At 40.7% G+C, this 17,624-nt stretch overlaps 1 protein-coding gene across 3 annotated transcripts in view; it reads left to right on the top strand.

Moving 5' to 3' along the window:
• MAP3K3 (mitogen-activated protein kinase kinase kinase 3) overlaps positions 1 to 17,624 on the top strand; it is a 61,917-nt gene that overhangs the window by 3,015 nt on the left and 41,278 nt on the right. For all 3 annotated transcript variants that reach the window (XM_039235963.1, XM_039235961.1, XM_039235964.1), the window contains exon 2: positions 6,670 to 6,791. In XM_039235963.1, coding sequence (XP_039091894.1) covers positions 6,670 to 6,791 — 122 coding nt within the window. The remainder of the gene's footprint in view (positions 1 to 6,669; positions 6,792 to 17,624) is intronic.

Below are 17,624 nucleotides of genomic sequence, written 5' to 3'. Positions count from 1 at the left end.
TCATTTAAAAAAATTGGGGTTGACTGGTCATTTTTGTTGGTCACACTAGAATTCTCTCCGAGTTTAACTTTTAAAATTTTTTCAAGTTTATTGTAGTTATTTGAGGGGGGCGGGGGGGAAGAGCAGAGAGAGAGAGAGAGAGAGACTCACACAGGCAGGTTCTGCACTGTTAGCACAGAGCCTGAAGTAGGGCTTGAACTCAGAAACCGTGAGATCATGACCGGAGCCAAAATCAAGAGTTGGACAGTTAACCAACTGAGCCACCCAAGAGCCCCTACCCAGTTTTGGTAATTATAGTAGTAAATGCTGTTAGTAACACTTGAGACTAATTCACTAGTCAATAATTTGGACTTTTTATATATGCAATCTGAAACTTGGTGGGAAGTGTTATTGAAAAACGTGTAATAACTTGGAAATGTTACAGGAAACTATAGTGAACTGGGTACAGGATTAAGAATGGCGTGGTACTGGTTTGAAAGCTTGGTTAGAAGTCAGAATCATTGTGATTTACAGACAGCTTGTGTTCTCTGGGGTTCCAGGGCTGTTGGGAGCTCCCAGTTAGACCAGTCTCTGTGTAGACTCTGGTCAACAATTGTTTTGATTGAAATTCGGGTCACAATTTAATGAGTCAGGATGGCCATGTGTTGACTAGATTTCTGATATTTTTTAAAATGACAGTTGGATTTTATTTTTTTTATTTTTTATTTTTTTAAACTTTTTTTTTAATTTCTTTTTTTTTTTAATGTTTTATTTATTTCTAGGAGAGAGAGAGAGACAGCGTGAGCAGGGGAGGGTCAGAGAGGGAGGGAGTCACAGACTCTGAAACAGGCTCCAGGCTCTGAGCTGGCAGTCAGCACAGAGCCCGACGCGGGGCTCGAACCCACGAACCGCGAGATCATGACCTAAGCGAAAGTCGGACGCTTAACCGACTGAGCCACCCAGGCGCCCCAACAGTTGGATTTTAAAACAATTTTAGGCATTTATAAAAAGTAAATATCTATCCAACTGAGCATTACTTAGGGGAATACATAAAGGATAAGAAACAGTTTTCTTGGTCCTATCTATGTAAGTAAGCTATTCCTTTATTTTTTGCCCATACTGGGTGTCTTTTATGTGTCATGTGCAGTATTAGGCCCTGTGTCTGCATTTATTCTGTCCTTAAGAAGTTATAGTTAGGGGCATCTGGCTGGCTCAGTTGGTTAAGTATCCGACTTCAGCTCAGATCGTGATCTCCTAGCTGGTGAGTTCAAGCCCCATGCTAGACTCAGTGCTGACAGCTCAGAGCCTGGAGCCTGCTTTGGATTCTGTGTCTCCTTCTCTCTCTGACCCTCCCTTGCTCACACTCTGTCTCTCAAAAATATATAATACATAATAAAATTCTTTTTGAAAAAAAAAAGAAGTTACAGTTAGGCAAGGCGAACCAGAAACATGTAAACAAATAAGTGCAAAGAGTTGTAGGCATTTTGTCAAAACTGTGTAAAGATACACAGGAGGGAGAGATCAATTCTGTAGTTTTGGGATAGACATATATAATACTATAGTCTCCAGACCTTCAGGTTAATTTCATTAAACACTAAAATAAAATATAGTGGCGATATGTTGATTCTTATGAGGAAGCAGTGGTTACTTTTGTAATATGTGTTTTTAAATTTTGGATCATCAGTTACTTAAAAAAAATTTTTTTTTAAAGTAGGCTCCATGTCCAGCCTGGAGTCCAATACAGGGCTTGAACTCATGACCCTGAGATCAAAACCTGAGCTGAGATCAAGAGTTGAACGCTTACCCAGTGCAGGCACCCAGCACCCCCCACCCATTAGTTAATTTTGAAGGGCTGTTAAAGGATATCCCAGAAACAGAAAAATAAACACCAGGATTTGACTTTGAGGTCTAGCAAAGTTTCAACCATGTCCATGAAGGAAAAACGTTTCTTATGAATTGAGGCTCAGGCCTTTTTGCTTAATAAAATGATGTTTGCCCAGGTATTGACAAGGTGGAGGCATTGGGAGTATGAGAAATATCAGGAAGAGTAAGATAGTAAAATCTGACTTAGAGACATCCTGAAGACAGCATCTCCTGGGTGAGCAGTGTACACAGACAGTCTGGGAGAACTTGGTAGGGAGTTGGCCACATGAAGAAATAACATTGTTAGTTAAGAGAAAACAGCAATTAAAACATTACTGTAAGGATTTGTATGTATGGAAAAGGGTGTCTGACGTAGTAAACAGATGTTACACAGGACGACAATGTTTACTGAAGGACACAGTGCTACTGGAAACTTTTCTGGGTTTGTAGCCAAGGGAATTCATAAATAGGAGTGCCTTAAGGCCCTGCTTTTATTGTGTTTATTTATTTAAATACTTATTTACTAATTTTGAGAGAGAGAGAATCTCAAGCAGTCTGCACTGTCAGCGCTGAGCCCAGTGTGGAGTTTAATCCCATGTGCTGTGGGATCGTGACCTGAACCGAAATCAAGAGTCAGATGCTCAACCAACTGAGCTACCCAGGTGCCCCAAGACCCTGCTTTTATTTATTTATTTATTTTATTTTTAATTAAAAAAATTTTTCTTTATTTTAAGAGTGAGAGAGTGTGTGAGCAGGGAACGGGCAGAGAGAGAGGGAGAGAGAGAGAATCCCAAACAGGCTTTACACTATAATCAGAGAGAGCCTGATGGGCTTGAACTCATGAACTATGAGATCATGACCTGAGTCTAAATGAAAAGATGCTTAACAGACTGAGCCACCCAGGCAATCCAAGACTCTGCTTTTAGATAGAAGTAATCGTTCATTCTGGAAGATTGACTTCCTGCTGGAGCTAAGGAAAGAGGAGTATGTTGCCTGGCAGCCCCCATTCCATAGGTCAGGGTATCCAGAGAAGAAAAAGTACATGCTGCTGGATAATTAGGGATAGGTGTCTGCTTAAGACTGCTTAAGAGCTTCCACTTTTCAAGCCTGAGCTCTAATCCTAGTTTCAAAGATCCCTTTTCTCTTTTCTATGAATACTTGCCTCTATAGTCATAACCTCCTAATCTCTAGAATTAACTTCTTCCTCTGTGCTTCTTCCTGGTAGCTTTTAAGTGTGTCAAACCACCTCCATCCTCAGGAAATCTTTTCAAGGTTATAGCACACTAACTATTACCCCAGCTTCAAGTTGTTCATGTGTAAAGTTCACAAATGAATTGTTGATTTCCACTACTTCCAGTTTCCTTTTAATTTCCAGCTTCTTGATTCCCTTTACAATTTTGTTTCTGCCTCTATCACTCTATTGGACCTGCCTGGTCTGTGCCTGCCACTGTCTTTCTTTGGTCCCGACTGTTGCGGTATTATTCTTGTATTTTTCCAGACCTCTTAAAAAAATCTTTGCCAGCATACCTTCTTCCTACTCTACTCAATAAGGATTAGTATTCACTGAAGATCAATTCCTGACCCAGTTTTCTTCCCCTCAGCCCCTCGCTTGCTTTTAGGTCCTTAAGTTTATTTTTTTTAATCTCTGGAAAAGCTTGCTTTTCTGAAAGAATCCTTATTCGATTAATAATTATGTAAAATAATCTATAAAACCTCTTGCTACTCACGCTGTAAAAATTTTTTTTACATGTATATATTTATATGCTCTAGTTTACATATTATCTAAGTCAATTGCTTTATTTATGTAACCTTGTATTTGGGTGTCATTCATCCATTTACCTAGAGTTTGAACAGCTTGAAGTATCTTTCAAAACTATCTAATGTATAATACATATTAATACTCAGTAAATGGTTATTGGTAATACTAATAAAAAATTCAGTAATAAAATTAAGCATCACGATAGATTAAATAGTGTCCAGTCTTTTCCCATTGACCTTTCTCCACTGATAATAATAGCCAACTTTTTTTTTTTTTTTTAGCATTACTCTTAGGTACTGTGAGGAATTATTTGTAAGTTTGTTTTTCTTTTAACTCTTACAGCAGCCCTGTGATACATTTTTATTTAGCTCTATTTTATAGATGAGGAAATTGAGGTTTAAGGAGAAGAAGTGATTTGTTCAAAGCCTCCTTAAATTCAGATCTTTCTGACTGCATATAAATAACTGCTGCCCTTTAAGAAAGCTATTTGTTTTTAAATCTTTTTTTGGAGTGTTTTTATTTTTAAGAAGTACCATCCTGGAGTGTTAATAATTAAGTTAAAATCTCAATCCAGGAAGAAATGCCTAAAAGAGCCACTTGATTTACTTCCTGTCTTTATCCACGTCCTCAGTTTGAAGTATCAGTTTAAGAACCTGTCTGCCTCTAGCAATGTCTTCGACTTTGACAGAAAATCAGATTCTGTTATCCTGTGTCACTTGTGTCAGTTATCCCGGGTTTCAGGAGATAGTGCCAAACCATTCCTCTAGTGTGTTCTCAGCACTGGAACTACTAATTTATCCATGAAGTAATGCCAGGAACTGGTTAGCTTCCTGGAAACAGAATTTGTCAACCTGATAAACCAGCTCTTATAATAGCATCATCTTACACAGAATTAGAAACGCTTTCTGTAGTCCTACTTGATGTGGATTTGACTTGAAAAGCATGTGTGATGTGTGTCTCTGTGTGTATTCACATCCATCTTGGTTCAGTATCTGAGTTGAGACAAGAGAAGTTACTAGTTCTCAGAGTGGTTACCTTGATAATGAAAACTTGTGTGTATTCTGCTGTTAGGAATATCATGGATGTGCCTCAGAAAACACATTCCTAATCATGTTCCTCCATACAGTGATCCCAATTTACTGTTACAGTTGGCCCAAACATTGTATACACACATGTTAAATATATGTAATATATAAGCTTATGTATATTGTATATATAAGCCAGTCTTCCAAGCTTAGATGTTATGCTCTAACATTATTCCATTTATTTATCCTTTAAACCTTGGTTGGGAAGTTAAAGAAACAAAACAAAATACGCAAGTCTCTTTCTTTAAGGAGCCTATAGGGAAATCACTAGAAACTATAAAATAATTGATGGGATGTATGTGTTTTAATTTTGACAAATGTCTTTTTGTAGATAACCCACTTCCTTTTCATTCATTATTCCATTTATTTATCCTTTTGGTTTTACGTCCACTCTCATACATCTGTTGGTTTTGGTGTGTATTTTGAAATGGAATTAGATGGGAAGCTACTCTACTCGTGTTTTTCCTACACATTTTTAGTCTAATTTTACTTCTGTGACCAGCCAGAAGAAACCTCCACAATGGGCAGCTTTCTCCTGCCTTTCCTGCACTTTCTCAGAGGGCAGGTAGGGTACCTGAGCAGATTTGATCTAGAAAAAGGGGAGAGGCAAACAGCACAGATTTACTTCTTATACTTCATGCTGTTCTTTCCTTTCCACAAGGTATTAGAGTATTTCCAAGGCATGATGATAAAAGACAAAAGATAGGTGCTCTCTGGTGGAGTCTTTTCTACTTCTTTTAAGGTGTGTTTCTGGTCCTCAGGTGACTCAGTTGTCACCAAAACAAGTGTGACAACTCATTTTTCATGTTCCTTTCCAGATCCAAGATTTATTTTCAACTCCCAAATGCTATTAGAGTAGACAAAGATCTCTTGAAGGACCTGGGAGAATTTTGTAAAACATGGAATAGGGCTGGTTTGGATTCTGGGTTTTGTCCAGTTGTCTTCAATGCATAAGAATTCCAGTACTCTATGCTATATTAAGAAAAGGGGATTAAAAGTAATGCCAGTAAGGCAGAGACAATGCACTGCTTGGTCAGTTAGGGAAGAAAAACAATAGAAATGCCTTTTCACTTCCCTGTGGGAAGCAGAAGGCCTATAAACTTGTAAAGAGTTGGGGGGGGGGCACTCAAAGGTTAGGCATGTAAAACAACTTCTGTTCAAAACAGCTACCTGAGGTCCTTGTTTGGTACCTTTTAAAATGTGTTCTTCAAGGGGTGCCTGGGTGGCTCATTCATATTCTTGGTTTCAGCTCAGGTCAAGATCTCAGGGTTCAGAGTTTGAGCCCCACACCCAGCTCTGTGGACCAGGAGGAGCCTGTTTAGGATTCTGTCTCCCTCCTCTCTGCTCCTCCCCTGCTTGCATGTGCGGTCTTTCTCTCTCTCTCTCTCTCTCTCTCTCTCTCTCTCTCTCTCTCTCAAAATAAATAAACTTTAAAAAAAATATTTTTTAAATGTTCTCTTCTACCTGAGATGCTTTAAGAATAAGTCTGTATGTGACTCTGTCCCATAACCAGCTCTCCATGAATTCATCTGTTCACTCAGTACCTTACTACACTGTGCTGGTTGTTGTTCACTCCAACTTTTCATCTGTTTTTCCTGATTGAGTTTCTCTGGCAGTGGAAGAATTACCATGTTTGAGCACCTCCCTTGCCGCCAGTAAATTGGTAAATATTGCTGCCGGAAATCTGATTGGAGATTTGTTAAGATTCCATTAAAATTCAAATCGCCAGAGTCTGATTTCAGTTATCTACTTTTCAGAGACCTCAAATTCATGTGATTATAGTTATAGGATATGTCATTTTACCTGGGCAGAACTTACAATTTGTGGTAGTAATTTGCTGGGCTGTATTCTTTTTTAAGTATTTAAATTCCAGTTAGTTACCATACAGTGTAATACTAGTTTCAGGTGTACGATTTGGTGATTCAGCACTTACCTGATGTCCATTTTAAAGTATCTTAGCCCATGTGCTCTCTTTGATTGCAGATGAACAGGAGGCTTTGAACTCAATCATGAAGGATCTGGTGGCCCTCCAGATGAGCCGACGTCCCCGGGTGCCTGGATATGAGACCATGAAGAGCAAAGACACCGGTCACCCAAATAGGCAGGTGTGTGTGGCCATGGCAGACCCAACTATAGTTGCTGGGAAGGGGTTTTCAAATGGGAAATATTTGAGAAGCAAAGATACTCTAATACCAGGTTAGAATGCTGTTGTCCCCTTTCTTTCAGAGTCTGTTAAATGGTGAGTGGTATATACCAGCCAGGTGAGGGTCCTGATCTGGATCCCCAAAGCCTTGTGCATCTGACCTTGTGTACAATGCTGTATCTGTGGAGAGTAAGAATAATTCCTTTACGTATTATGGAGACAGTATTCATGTAACTTTTCCTTTACTGATTATCTGGCAGATGTTTAATCCAGATTTATAATCTCTCAGGTTTTTAGCTACCTTACAGTGTATACTCAGGAAAAATTAGTCAATTTTAGTTTTAGCTTATGTAAAATATAATTGGGAAGGGAAATTTATAAAATGTCACATAATATATTCTAAAGGTAGCAATGAGATTTTATTTTATAATCATAAATCATAACAATAATGGTTTTATTATTGTTGTTTACAGTTGTTTCCCCTTATATTAACTCAGATAGTTGAGAGTGCCTAGTTTACTGAGAGTTGTGTGCTTCTTTAGGAAAGGAGTTACTATTTTTGTTAACATTTAAACCTGTGCACTGTTGAGAACCTTCTTCCCATCTCCAGTGTCATTTACAAACTCCCTGTTTCCTGGGTACTTGGGCCTTCACAGAGGAGTGGATGGTGGGGAGCTTTCCTCCTTAGTGGGTATCTAGTGCTATGTCATATGGCTTTGTTGGTTTATTTGATGAAAATTTGTTCATGCCATTCTCCCTTGTGGTTCTCTTCTTTATCAGCTAACCTTCCTTCTCTTTCCTCATTTGCACCTCACTTACCAAGGATTCTTTAGAAGAATCCTTGGTTCCTAGAGAAAGGGTAAGGCCCTAGAAATTTTTCTAAGGTCTGCTACATATAGTCTCCCAGAGTATTTCCTGCCTTTAGGAAAACTAGAGATCCTGAGTCCTTTTGTTTCATGGTATAACAGAAGAATTAGCTTAGAAATCTGGTTTATTTTTATGGTGACCTTACAGAACTGGGGGAACAGGGCCTATTCTTGTACTGTTTTCATACATTATTCTGTGTAATTGTGTGGGTTCTGCCTTGTGGTAACTCTTTGCTATTCAACGCTGCTTTTGGAAGGAGCATTTTACCAGAAGTGAGTCCCCTCCCCCAGGCTTGAGCCTAATGACCTCACTTTCCTTCCTGTCTTCCTATGTGGAGTGTGCTGCTCCAGTCAGCTGATCTTTCTCCAAATGGGGCTGTTAGTGTGGATATCAGTTAGGTGAAAAGGGGAAGCTTTCTTGAGTTGGAAGGCCCAAATGGACCAGGCCAGGAAAAGGTGGGTGACGTTGTCCCTGATCATTCCTTGAAGGAAGTTACCTTTTAGAGATCCTTCTTTTTCTTTTTCTTTTTTTTTGAATGTCTGTTTATTTATTTGGAGGAAAGAGAGAGAGCATGTGTGCACAAGCGAGGAAGGGGCAGAGAAAGAGAGGGAGACACCAAATCTAAAGCAGGCTTCGGGCTCTGAGCTTTCAGTGCAGAGCCAGTCGCTGGGCTTGAACCCACGAACTGTGAGATCATGACCTGAGCCGAAGTTGGACACTCACCCAACTGAGCCACCCAGGTGCCCCTAGATATCCTCTGCGTAGAGCCTGAAAACTATTATAAGAAAAGTCCTGATCTTCACTGTGCCTGCCGCTGTGTTATTGGAGTAAAATCAGTGGTTATGAAGGGAGAAGACTGTGAAAAGGATTGACTGCTGTTAGGAAGTAACCTTGACAAGAGGTAGTGGCTCTGAGGACCCACAATTTACTTGAATATCATCAAACTTGTTCTGTTACATGGAGGATACAAATTATTAACCTCAGTTTTTTTTGTTTTTAAAGAAAAAACACAGCAGCAGCAGCTCAGTCCTTCTGAATAGCCCCATAGTAACAACAAGTTCATGTGCAGGGGCCAGTAAGAAAAAGAAATGTTTGGTAAGGAACCAAATTATCCATTAAAGCTAAAATGTGCTTTCAAATATGATCCAAGTAGTGGAAAAATATGGAGTTCATTTCCTAGACAAGTCATTTTAGTAGACTCGTAGGGAGCACTGGTTACTTATTACCTGTGTTCTGTGCTTAGTCACCAATTTTCAGAATAGTATTATTCATAGCAGCATCTGTTAAGTGCTGTCCAGTGTACTTTGTGTGATGATAGAAGTGCTCTGTATCTGTGCTGTCCATTGGAATGGTCAGGAGCCACACATGGCTATTGAGCAACTGAGGAAGTGGATTTTAGATTTTATTTAATTTTAATTAATTTAAATTTATTTCTTTAAAAAAATTTTTTAATGTTTTATTTATTTCTGAGAGAGACAGCATGAGCAGGGGAGGGTCAGAGAGAGAGGGAGATACAGAATCTGAAACAGGCTCCAGGCTCTGAGCTGGCTGTCAGCACAGAGCCCAACACGGGGCTCAAACCCACGAACCACAAGATCATGACCTGAGCCGAAGCCGGACGCTTGACTGACTGAGCCACCCAGGCACCCCTAATTTTAATTAATTTAAATTTAAATAGCCATATGTGGCTAGTGGCTACTGTCTTGGACAGTACAACATAACTTTATATACTATATAAGGGACTGTTGATTTGCTGGAAAGAAATTAAGTGCATGCTTGGAGGTGTTTAGCAATTCATTGGTATATTCATTCTTCTCAACAGGTCATGTGTTTCTATACATTGTGATAAGCTGGTTAGTTAGAATCCTGTCTAAGATTCTATATCAGGAGGCATGGGAGCCTGGGGGGTATGTGAAGCTGTGGAACTAGCATGGGTTTTCAGAAATGGAAGCTCAAGTTGTATGCTAATACTGGACAAAACGGCAATGAAAATATCAAGATCGTTTTTCCCCCTTAATAAAGCTAAGGTTGTAGAATGGTTTCTCCTGGGAATTGTAGCCGATGTTCAGCTTCTGACCAAGAGAGGTATTCTTCAGCAAAATCCAAAAGCAGAGAGGGGGAGAAAGTCTGAGTGAATGTATTTCTAGGAAGTATGGAGTAAGATGAGGGTGGAGGAAACCTTTGGAGGGAAATATGTTTCTAGCTTAGTGTAATGAAAAGAACTTAGCCTAAGAGTCTGCCAATGTTAATAATCTGTTAACGTAGGACTTTACAGTTTACAGAGTGAATCCCTATTTATTGTTGTTGTTGTTGTTGTTTGCTTAGGCTTGGGATAGGATTAAACTGTATTCTCCATTACCAGTTCCTCTGCCAGAAAGTCCATACTTAGGAGAGAGGAATGCAAGATCAAAACCTAATTTAAATGGCCAAAAGATGCCAAATTGAGCTTGGAATGTCAAATAGAGCTAAAGATTCAAATTGCAGAGTCCCAGTTGAAAGTAACCAAGTGTTTTGGCCAGCAGGAAAGGTTGCTTTTTCAGGGAGGAGATGGTGCTGACAGAGGCAGAGAGCACTTAACTGCAGTGTGAGAAGGGCAGTGCTGGCCACAGGGCAGCGCTAAGATTAGCAGAGCCTGATAGTGCTCAAGCTGGACACAGCAAAGGAAAGCCAGAGGAGCTATGGATTGACAATTACTTGGGAGCTGAGGCCTGGAAGAATTGGAAAACCTAGTTTAGTATCTCTGCTTAGCAGAACTTCAGGTATCCTCTTCCCTAAGTGAGCAAGCTAGGTAACTAATTGAAAAAGAGAATGCATGTGGCAACAACTAAGCATTCTGAGCAGCTAAAGACGTACATGGGCAATGAGGTACTCAACTATGAACTATTTGCTAGGAGGTAGGATCTGTGTTCTCTGTGTTCTTTCTTTTGTACATTAGATCCCTGGAAGCCTGCAGCCTGGTTAGAGCTGGCTGAACAATCTTAGATATGTGGCCCATCCCAGGTGTGGCTGGGCCTATTGGACAATTTTGCAGACGGTGATGAGCAACACCCCTTTAGCAATCCTCAGCTCACAGTGCTTTATCAATAGGTGTAATTTCTCTGTGACAGTTGACAGCTTCGTGTACTGAAAAGAGCATTGGCTTAGAAGTCATGGAGTTGTTAATAATCCATTAACCTGAGATTTTGCAATTTACAGAATGCTTTCAACAACAGTTAACCGCACTAACAACAACTGTTAGCATGTGTATGATACTTAAAAGGTTGCAAAGTGCTTATGCAAAGGTATTGAGTAGAACCAGGAAGCAAACCCAAATCTTCTGACTCCTGGTCACAGTACTTTTACTGTATATAAGTCTAATCAATCATCTTTCTAAACCTCAGTTTTTCCATCTGAAATGCAGATATAATAATACCCACTGTGTCTACCTCTTAAAGTTGTTGTAAGATCATAGGCAGAAGGTAAAGCATTTTGTACATCCTAAAACAGGTGTACACATGTAAAATGGTATTGATTACATCACTCTGTTATGTTCTGGCACTGCAGATACGAGTTCTAGTGGAAGCGTCTAATCAGAACTCTGCATACTGTCATGGAACTGAAAAGGTTAAGGTTTTTTACCTTTATTGGATTGTTCTTACCATCTATCAGATAGTTCTTTGCAAATTTCTGAAGCTACCCTAATTTCTAAAAATCCCAATGGAGGAAGAAATAGAATCCTTAATTCCTGTTTCTCTCACATCTTATCAAACTGGTAAGTAGAGGCTTGAACAGCATTCAGGCTCTGGGTCTCGCTTTGCAGGTGTTCTCTAGTGGATGCTTCAGAATGGAAAAGTTACTTTCCTCATTGCAGGCACTAGCAGGACAGGGCTCTTGGCTATCAGTTCTAAAGGAGAAAAATTCTGGGGGCTCTTCCTCTAGTAAAGTCAGTGGCTGAGCAGACTGTCTTTTGCTTTTACTGTGACAGACCTGGCTCTTCAGGACTTTGTTTCTCTGTCAAGTGTTGTTGATAAGATAGTCTGGCTAGTTTGAAAATAAAACATAAAAGCCTGATACTTTATTTTGTAAGAACGTTGTTTTATTTATATTTTATACATATACATATATATATATATTTGTGTGCGCGCGTGTGTGCACGTGCACAAGCGCATGTGTGTAGTGGTGGTTTATTAGGTAGCAGTAGTTAAGAGGTACACCATTCAATCATTGATTTATTCAGATGCTCACTGAGCTGCTCCTGCATGCCAGACACAATGCAGCAACTGGGTATATGGAAAGAACTAGGGGAGAAAAGTTGTTTTATATAATCATGTCTTCCATTGATCTCTTAGGACTTTCCAGAGTCACACAAAATTATTTTTGTTGTCCTTTTTTTTTTTCCTTTTCATTTATTGTCATTGGCAAATTAAAGACTCCAGTGCCAAAACTATAGGGGCCACCAAAGATACATAAAAAATACAGGGAAAAGGAGGTCTACAGAATCAGACAGAGGGCACTCTGAACAATGGCTAGCTGAGGTCTTTGTCAAGTCAGATTAGTTCACAAACATTTGTTTAATAAACCCTGATTTTTGCAGGAATTCCTGGGAGCTTTCTTGGGTTTCATGTTCAGTTGTTGAGTTTACACTTTGAGGTTATTTCTACTTAAGTTTGGCATCATTATTGGTTACTCCTGTTGCCCCTGCTGAGTTCTAAATCTGTAGCTCAACCAAGAGGCCTGCACTGTCCTCCTGAGATTGGCTGTGGTGGGCAGGTGACTTGAACTTGTCTAGACTTGAATTTTTGTACTGGAACTTTTTTTCTTAGCAGGGATGGCACCTCTCCCTTCAGTTCAACATGTGCCTGTAGTTAAGCCTCTTAGACGTACAAAGAAATATGTTGCGTTTCCTGCACCCTGGGAGTCATAGAGTCTTATTGGGAAATGAGAACTACATGAAAAAAAGAAACTGAGGTAGGATGCAACTATGCCTAAATATACAGTACAGCTAGCGAGTGCTATAGGAGCCCAGGAAAGTGAAAGGTGAACTTGAGCTGAAGGAGTTACAGTTATTTCTGGAGGGGGTAGCCCTTAACTAGGCTGTGAAGGAATGTGTGAATGTTTAGCTAGGTGGACAAGAGGAAGGGTGACACTCTAGGCCAGGAAACTGAATGGCTAAAGGCTTAGGAGAAAGAACGAACATGGCATATTTCAGGAAATAGAGTGGGCATTGTTTGGGCCGGAGAGAGCAGTCCTGCTGAGGACAGTGTGAGATGGCTAGGTAAACTGAGTGAGCTTCAATTCCAGAGGGCTCTGAATGACAGCTGAGGATTTAGATTTTATTGTATAAGTCAGGGGTTTCACTGATTGCTTTTTGAACAAGGAAGGGACATGGTGAAAGCAGTGGTTAAGATGACTGAAACCGCAGAGGAATGTAGAATGTGATGGCAGAAGGAGCGAGAAGGGCAGAGGCTGCTTTAGGAATCCAGGAGTGAGGGGAAAGGGGCTCAGTGAGAGTGAGGACAGAGAATGGGAAGTGGGGTCCTGTCCCAGAGGCCTTTGAAGGGAGAATTGGAGGGGAGAGGAAGGAAAGAATCAAGTGGAACTCAGAGGTTTGTCTGCAGACGAGAGCAGTGGTACCAATGTTAGAAATGGCAGTGCTGAGAAAGGAGACTAGTGGAGGAGGGTGGTTGCTACATGCAGTTTAGGAGGATCTGTCTACATGCAGACACATGTGGCTAGGTTGAGTTTGAGATCATAGTTAAAAAAAAAAAAATCTCAGGGGCGCCTGGGTGGCTCAGTCGGTTAAGCGTCTGACTTCGGCTCAGGTCATGATCTCACAGTTTGTGGGTTCGAGCCCCGTGTAGGGCTCTGTGCTGACAACTAGCTCAGAGCCTGGACCCTGTTTCAGATTCTGTGTCTCCCTCTCTCTCTCTGACCCTCTCCTGCTCACACTGTCTCTCTTTCTCAGGAATAAATTAAAAAAAAAAAAAAATTAAAAAAAAAAATCTCAGATTTTATGCGTGTGTATGTGTGTGTGTGTTTGCAGGTCCACAATCCTTTATCTGCAATTCTGAAATCCAAAGTATACTGGAAACAAAATACTTTCTGTTTTTTTGGTAAATTTGTGGCAAACTCATTTGGCAGCAAAACCTGACTTGAGTGGACACAGGACTATTTATAGTCTCTATTTATTCCACTTATTGTGAGTATTCATACTTTACAAAAACTAGCTTGTACTGTGTTAACAGATAAACCCTAAGTCTTAGGTAACTGAACCCAATATGCCCGGTATGGGGAAGGGAAGGACAGTGTTCCCCACAGTCAGGACCCTGATTGAGGGTAGCCCCACTGACCTGGAACACATGGCCGCCAGGGAAGAGAGCATAGAACTTAGTTACGTTCCCAGCTCTTGGTCAGAACTAGTCATAAAGCCCCAAACTAACTTCAGGAGCGGCTAAGCAGTGCAGGGGTATGTGGGGGGTACCTGTTCATGGCCTGCCTGTGCTGTGGAATCGCTACCCCTGAGACCCTCCCCTGGGGGAGGCATCACCTATTATATACTGTGTACCATTCTGCCTCTCTAAGTCTAGAAAATACATTCCGAAACACTTTTGGCCCCAGGGGTTTTGGCTAAAGGCTAATGGGACCCGTGTTATCATTTATTGAGCACTTACTATGTGCCAGGCACCATTCTCCTATCTTTACCTATTTTACTTAATTCTTCTGATAACTCCATAAGATAAATATTCTTCCTATTTGCACTTTACAGATGAGGAAACTGAGTCACAGATAGGTTAGTCAAATTCAAGATCATAGAGCTAGGAGGTTGTAGGGCCAGGGTTTCAAGCTAGATGGTTTGACTCTGGTGTCACATTCCTAACAACGACTAATCTGCCTCAAATACATGGCAGACAGGAAATTTTGCTTGAGAGATTGGGGTTGGTCATAGAGATTTGGAAATTTTCTATTTACAAGTTGCCTATTTTTTTTATTTTTTATTATTAAAAATTTTTTAAGTTTATTTATTTTGAGAGAGTGGGGGAGGGAGGGAGCATGTGTGCTCCAGCGAGAGCAGAAGAGGGGCAAAGAGAGAGGAGACAGAAGCCCAAGCAGGCTCAGCGCTGTTGGCACAGAGCTCTAAGCAGGGCTCGATCTCAACGAATCGTGAGATCATGACCTGAACCTCGCAAGATCAAGAGTCAGACACTTAACTGACAGACACTCAGGTGCCCCTCAAGTTGCCCATTTTTTATTCTTACTGAAGAGAGGATATGAGGAAAGCAGGAGAGATCCAGAGGCCACAAGTCCGAACATCAACATGTGGGGGAGGGGTGGGAGAAGGCATGAGGAAGAGGAACTAGCAAAGAAGCAGAAGTGGTTAGAGTGGTGGCAGGTTCCCTGGGCTGGGATAGAGTCACAGAATGCAGGGGAGGAGAGAACCTCATGAAAGAGAACTTGACCACCAGTGTGAAATGTCTCAGGCAAGGAAAATGGTTGGCAGGAGGAATTGAATATGGTTATCTTTATCTGAACTCTCCTAATCCATGGCTTATTCTGGTCAGCGTGACAGGGAGAACTTGGATTTAGGAACTTGGCAGATGTGGGCACACCATGTGGTACATGCCAGCATCCTGCCCTGGAAAGGCTGTCACCACATCAGAGAAGGGGTTCAGAGTGCTAAACATCTTTGTTTACACTGCTTACTAATCACAGGCTTGGTTGGTCGTGAGCAGGAGTGATTTGTGGTTTAAGGCAAAAGTTTAATTCCCTTTCTAACTGAATTCACATCGAATAGTGCTTGGATTATGACTATCACGAAATAAATTCTGTTCCTTCAGTCCCACAAAGGGACAGAGGGGATTCCTTAGTGAGTACATCAAAGTATAATGTCCCAGTTTAAGAATAAGAGCTATTGCTATATGTTTTTTATTGCTATCAAAATGAGGTAAAAAGCAACAAAAGAATACAATTTTATTTTAAATCAACAGAGAGAAATAAACCCTAAGGGACTTTAGTCAACACATCAATATTGGTTAAATAATTGTAATAAAAACAATATGTACCATACTAATGCATGATATTAATAGTAGGTGAAACTCTTTGGTGGGAGGAAGGGTATGTGGGATCTATCTGCTCAATTTTTCTGAAACTCTAAAGCTGTTCTAAAAATAGATTCTGTTAATAAAAATACTAATAATGCGAGCTACACCAAGGCATGCTGGGCTGTGAGCAGCAGGAGGTGAAAGACTCTGGTGACCTGCCTGCAGGGGCAGGCAGGGTTTCAGATATGGTGAGCGCTTGGGTACTCCCAAGCCAGCTGTGGGACTAGAGAGTGGAGGAAGCTGGAGGTGGCACATCCGTGCGCAGCAGCACGTCTAGGCGCTGTGCTGTGGAGGGCCCTTGCCGTGCTAACAGCTTAGCATTTCAGGGAAGGAGAAAAAGAAGACAGACAACTGTTCTCACCTGTGTAAACCTTAAATCCACACAGTAACTTTCTCTGCAGCACTGCCCCACCTTTCTGCTTGCACATTCCTGCACCTGCATGCGCGCACACACACGCTCACACCCACCTAGAGTGCAGACCAGATGGGACACAGTGCCTTCTCCTCCATCCCCATCTACTCACAACCCCAGCCAAAGCATCCACTACTGGTTCCCCAGGCGCCACAGCGTGCTGCATGGTTGGTACCTCAGTCTCCTGGTTCTGGCTCCACTGGTACTCCCATCTCCTCCAAGAGTTCCAAAAATAAGGTCCCACTGAAGCTCTGCATCTGTGAGTAAAATAAACCTCCTTTGCCTGTGTGACACTTGCATTGTAGCAAAGCATGGTGACCTTGAAGGAAATTATTTAGCTTCCTTGTAACTCAGTTTCTCCTGTAAAATAGGGAAAATAATAGTATTTGTTGTGAGGATTTGCTTAATTGATACATGTAACTGCCTTAGAACAAGGCTTAGTACATAGTAAATGTTCAGTAAATGTTAGCTACTGTCATACTATTAATGGATGAAGTGGTCCATATGTTACATTAAAGAATAAGAGGGCAAGATTAAAGCTGTGTTTTGAAGAGTTGTCACATTACAGGTCAGCAGAGTGGGAGCTTTGCCATCTACTGTTTAGTATATGAACTTTTCAGGGACATGAAACTCTTTGAGCCCCAATTCCACCTTGTCTTTAAAATTATGGGATAGAAGAAGGTATTCATAGATTTTGATTCAGTGGTTCTCGAGCTGTGGTCTAGAGATCCCTAGGAAGTTCCCAAGAACTTTTCATGGGGTCCATGAGATCAAAACTATTTTCCTATTAATACTAAAATGTTACTTGCCCTTTTTACCCTCATTCTCTTAATGTACAGTAGACTTTTCCAGCAGCTGCATGATATGTGTTATCACAACAGATTAAAAGCAGAAGCTGACATGAGAATCCAGCTGTGTTCTATTAAGCCATGCATTGAAGAGATTTGTATTCTCTCATTAAACTCTAAAAATACAGTTCTTTTTTATAATAGTGTGTTTATGTTACCTTGTAATATTTTTAAATTGTTTTAAAATGAACAAAATAAGTTTTCTGTTTTAATTTCTAATATGGCAACTATCAGTAGATACAATCTATGTAAATAAAAGCTCTTTGGGGTCCTTAGCCTTTAAAAAAATTTTTTTTAAACATTTCATTTTATTTTTTGAGAGACAGAGACAGAGTATGAGTGGGGTGGGGGGAGTGCAGAGAGAGAGGGAGACACAGAATCCGAAGCATGCTTCATGCTCTGAGCTGTCAGCACAGAGCCTGATGTAGGGCTTGAACCCACAGATGCAAGATTGTGACCTGAGACGAAGTTGGATATTCAACCTATTACGCCACTCAGGCACTCCCTCAGCCTTTAAAAAAAAAAGTTTATTTGTTTTTGAGAAAGAGAAAAAAAACACAAGTAGGGGAGGGGCAGAGAGAGGGGGAAAG

Source organism: Hyaena hyaena, unplaced genomic scaffold, assembly GCF_003009895.1.
Source record: "Hyaena hyaena isolate Hyena2069 unplaced genomic scaffold, ASM300989v1 scaffold_104, whole genome shotgun sequence".
NCBI lineage: Eukaryota > Metazoa > Chordata > Mammalia > Carnivora > Hyaenidae > Hyaena > Hyaena hyaena.
The sequence above is the reverse complement of the archived record's forward strand: the minus strand, read 5'-3'. Positions and strand labels throughout refer to the sequence as shown.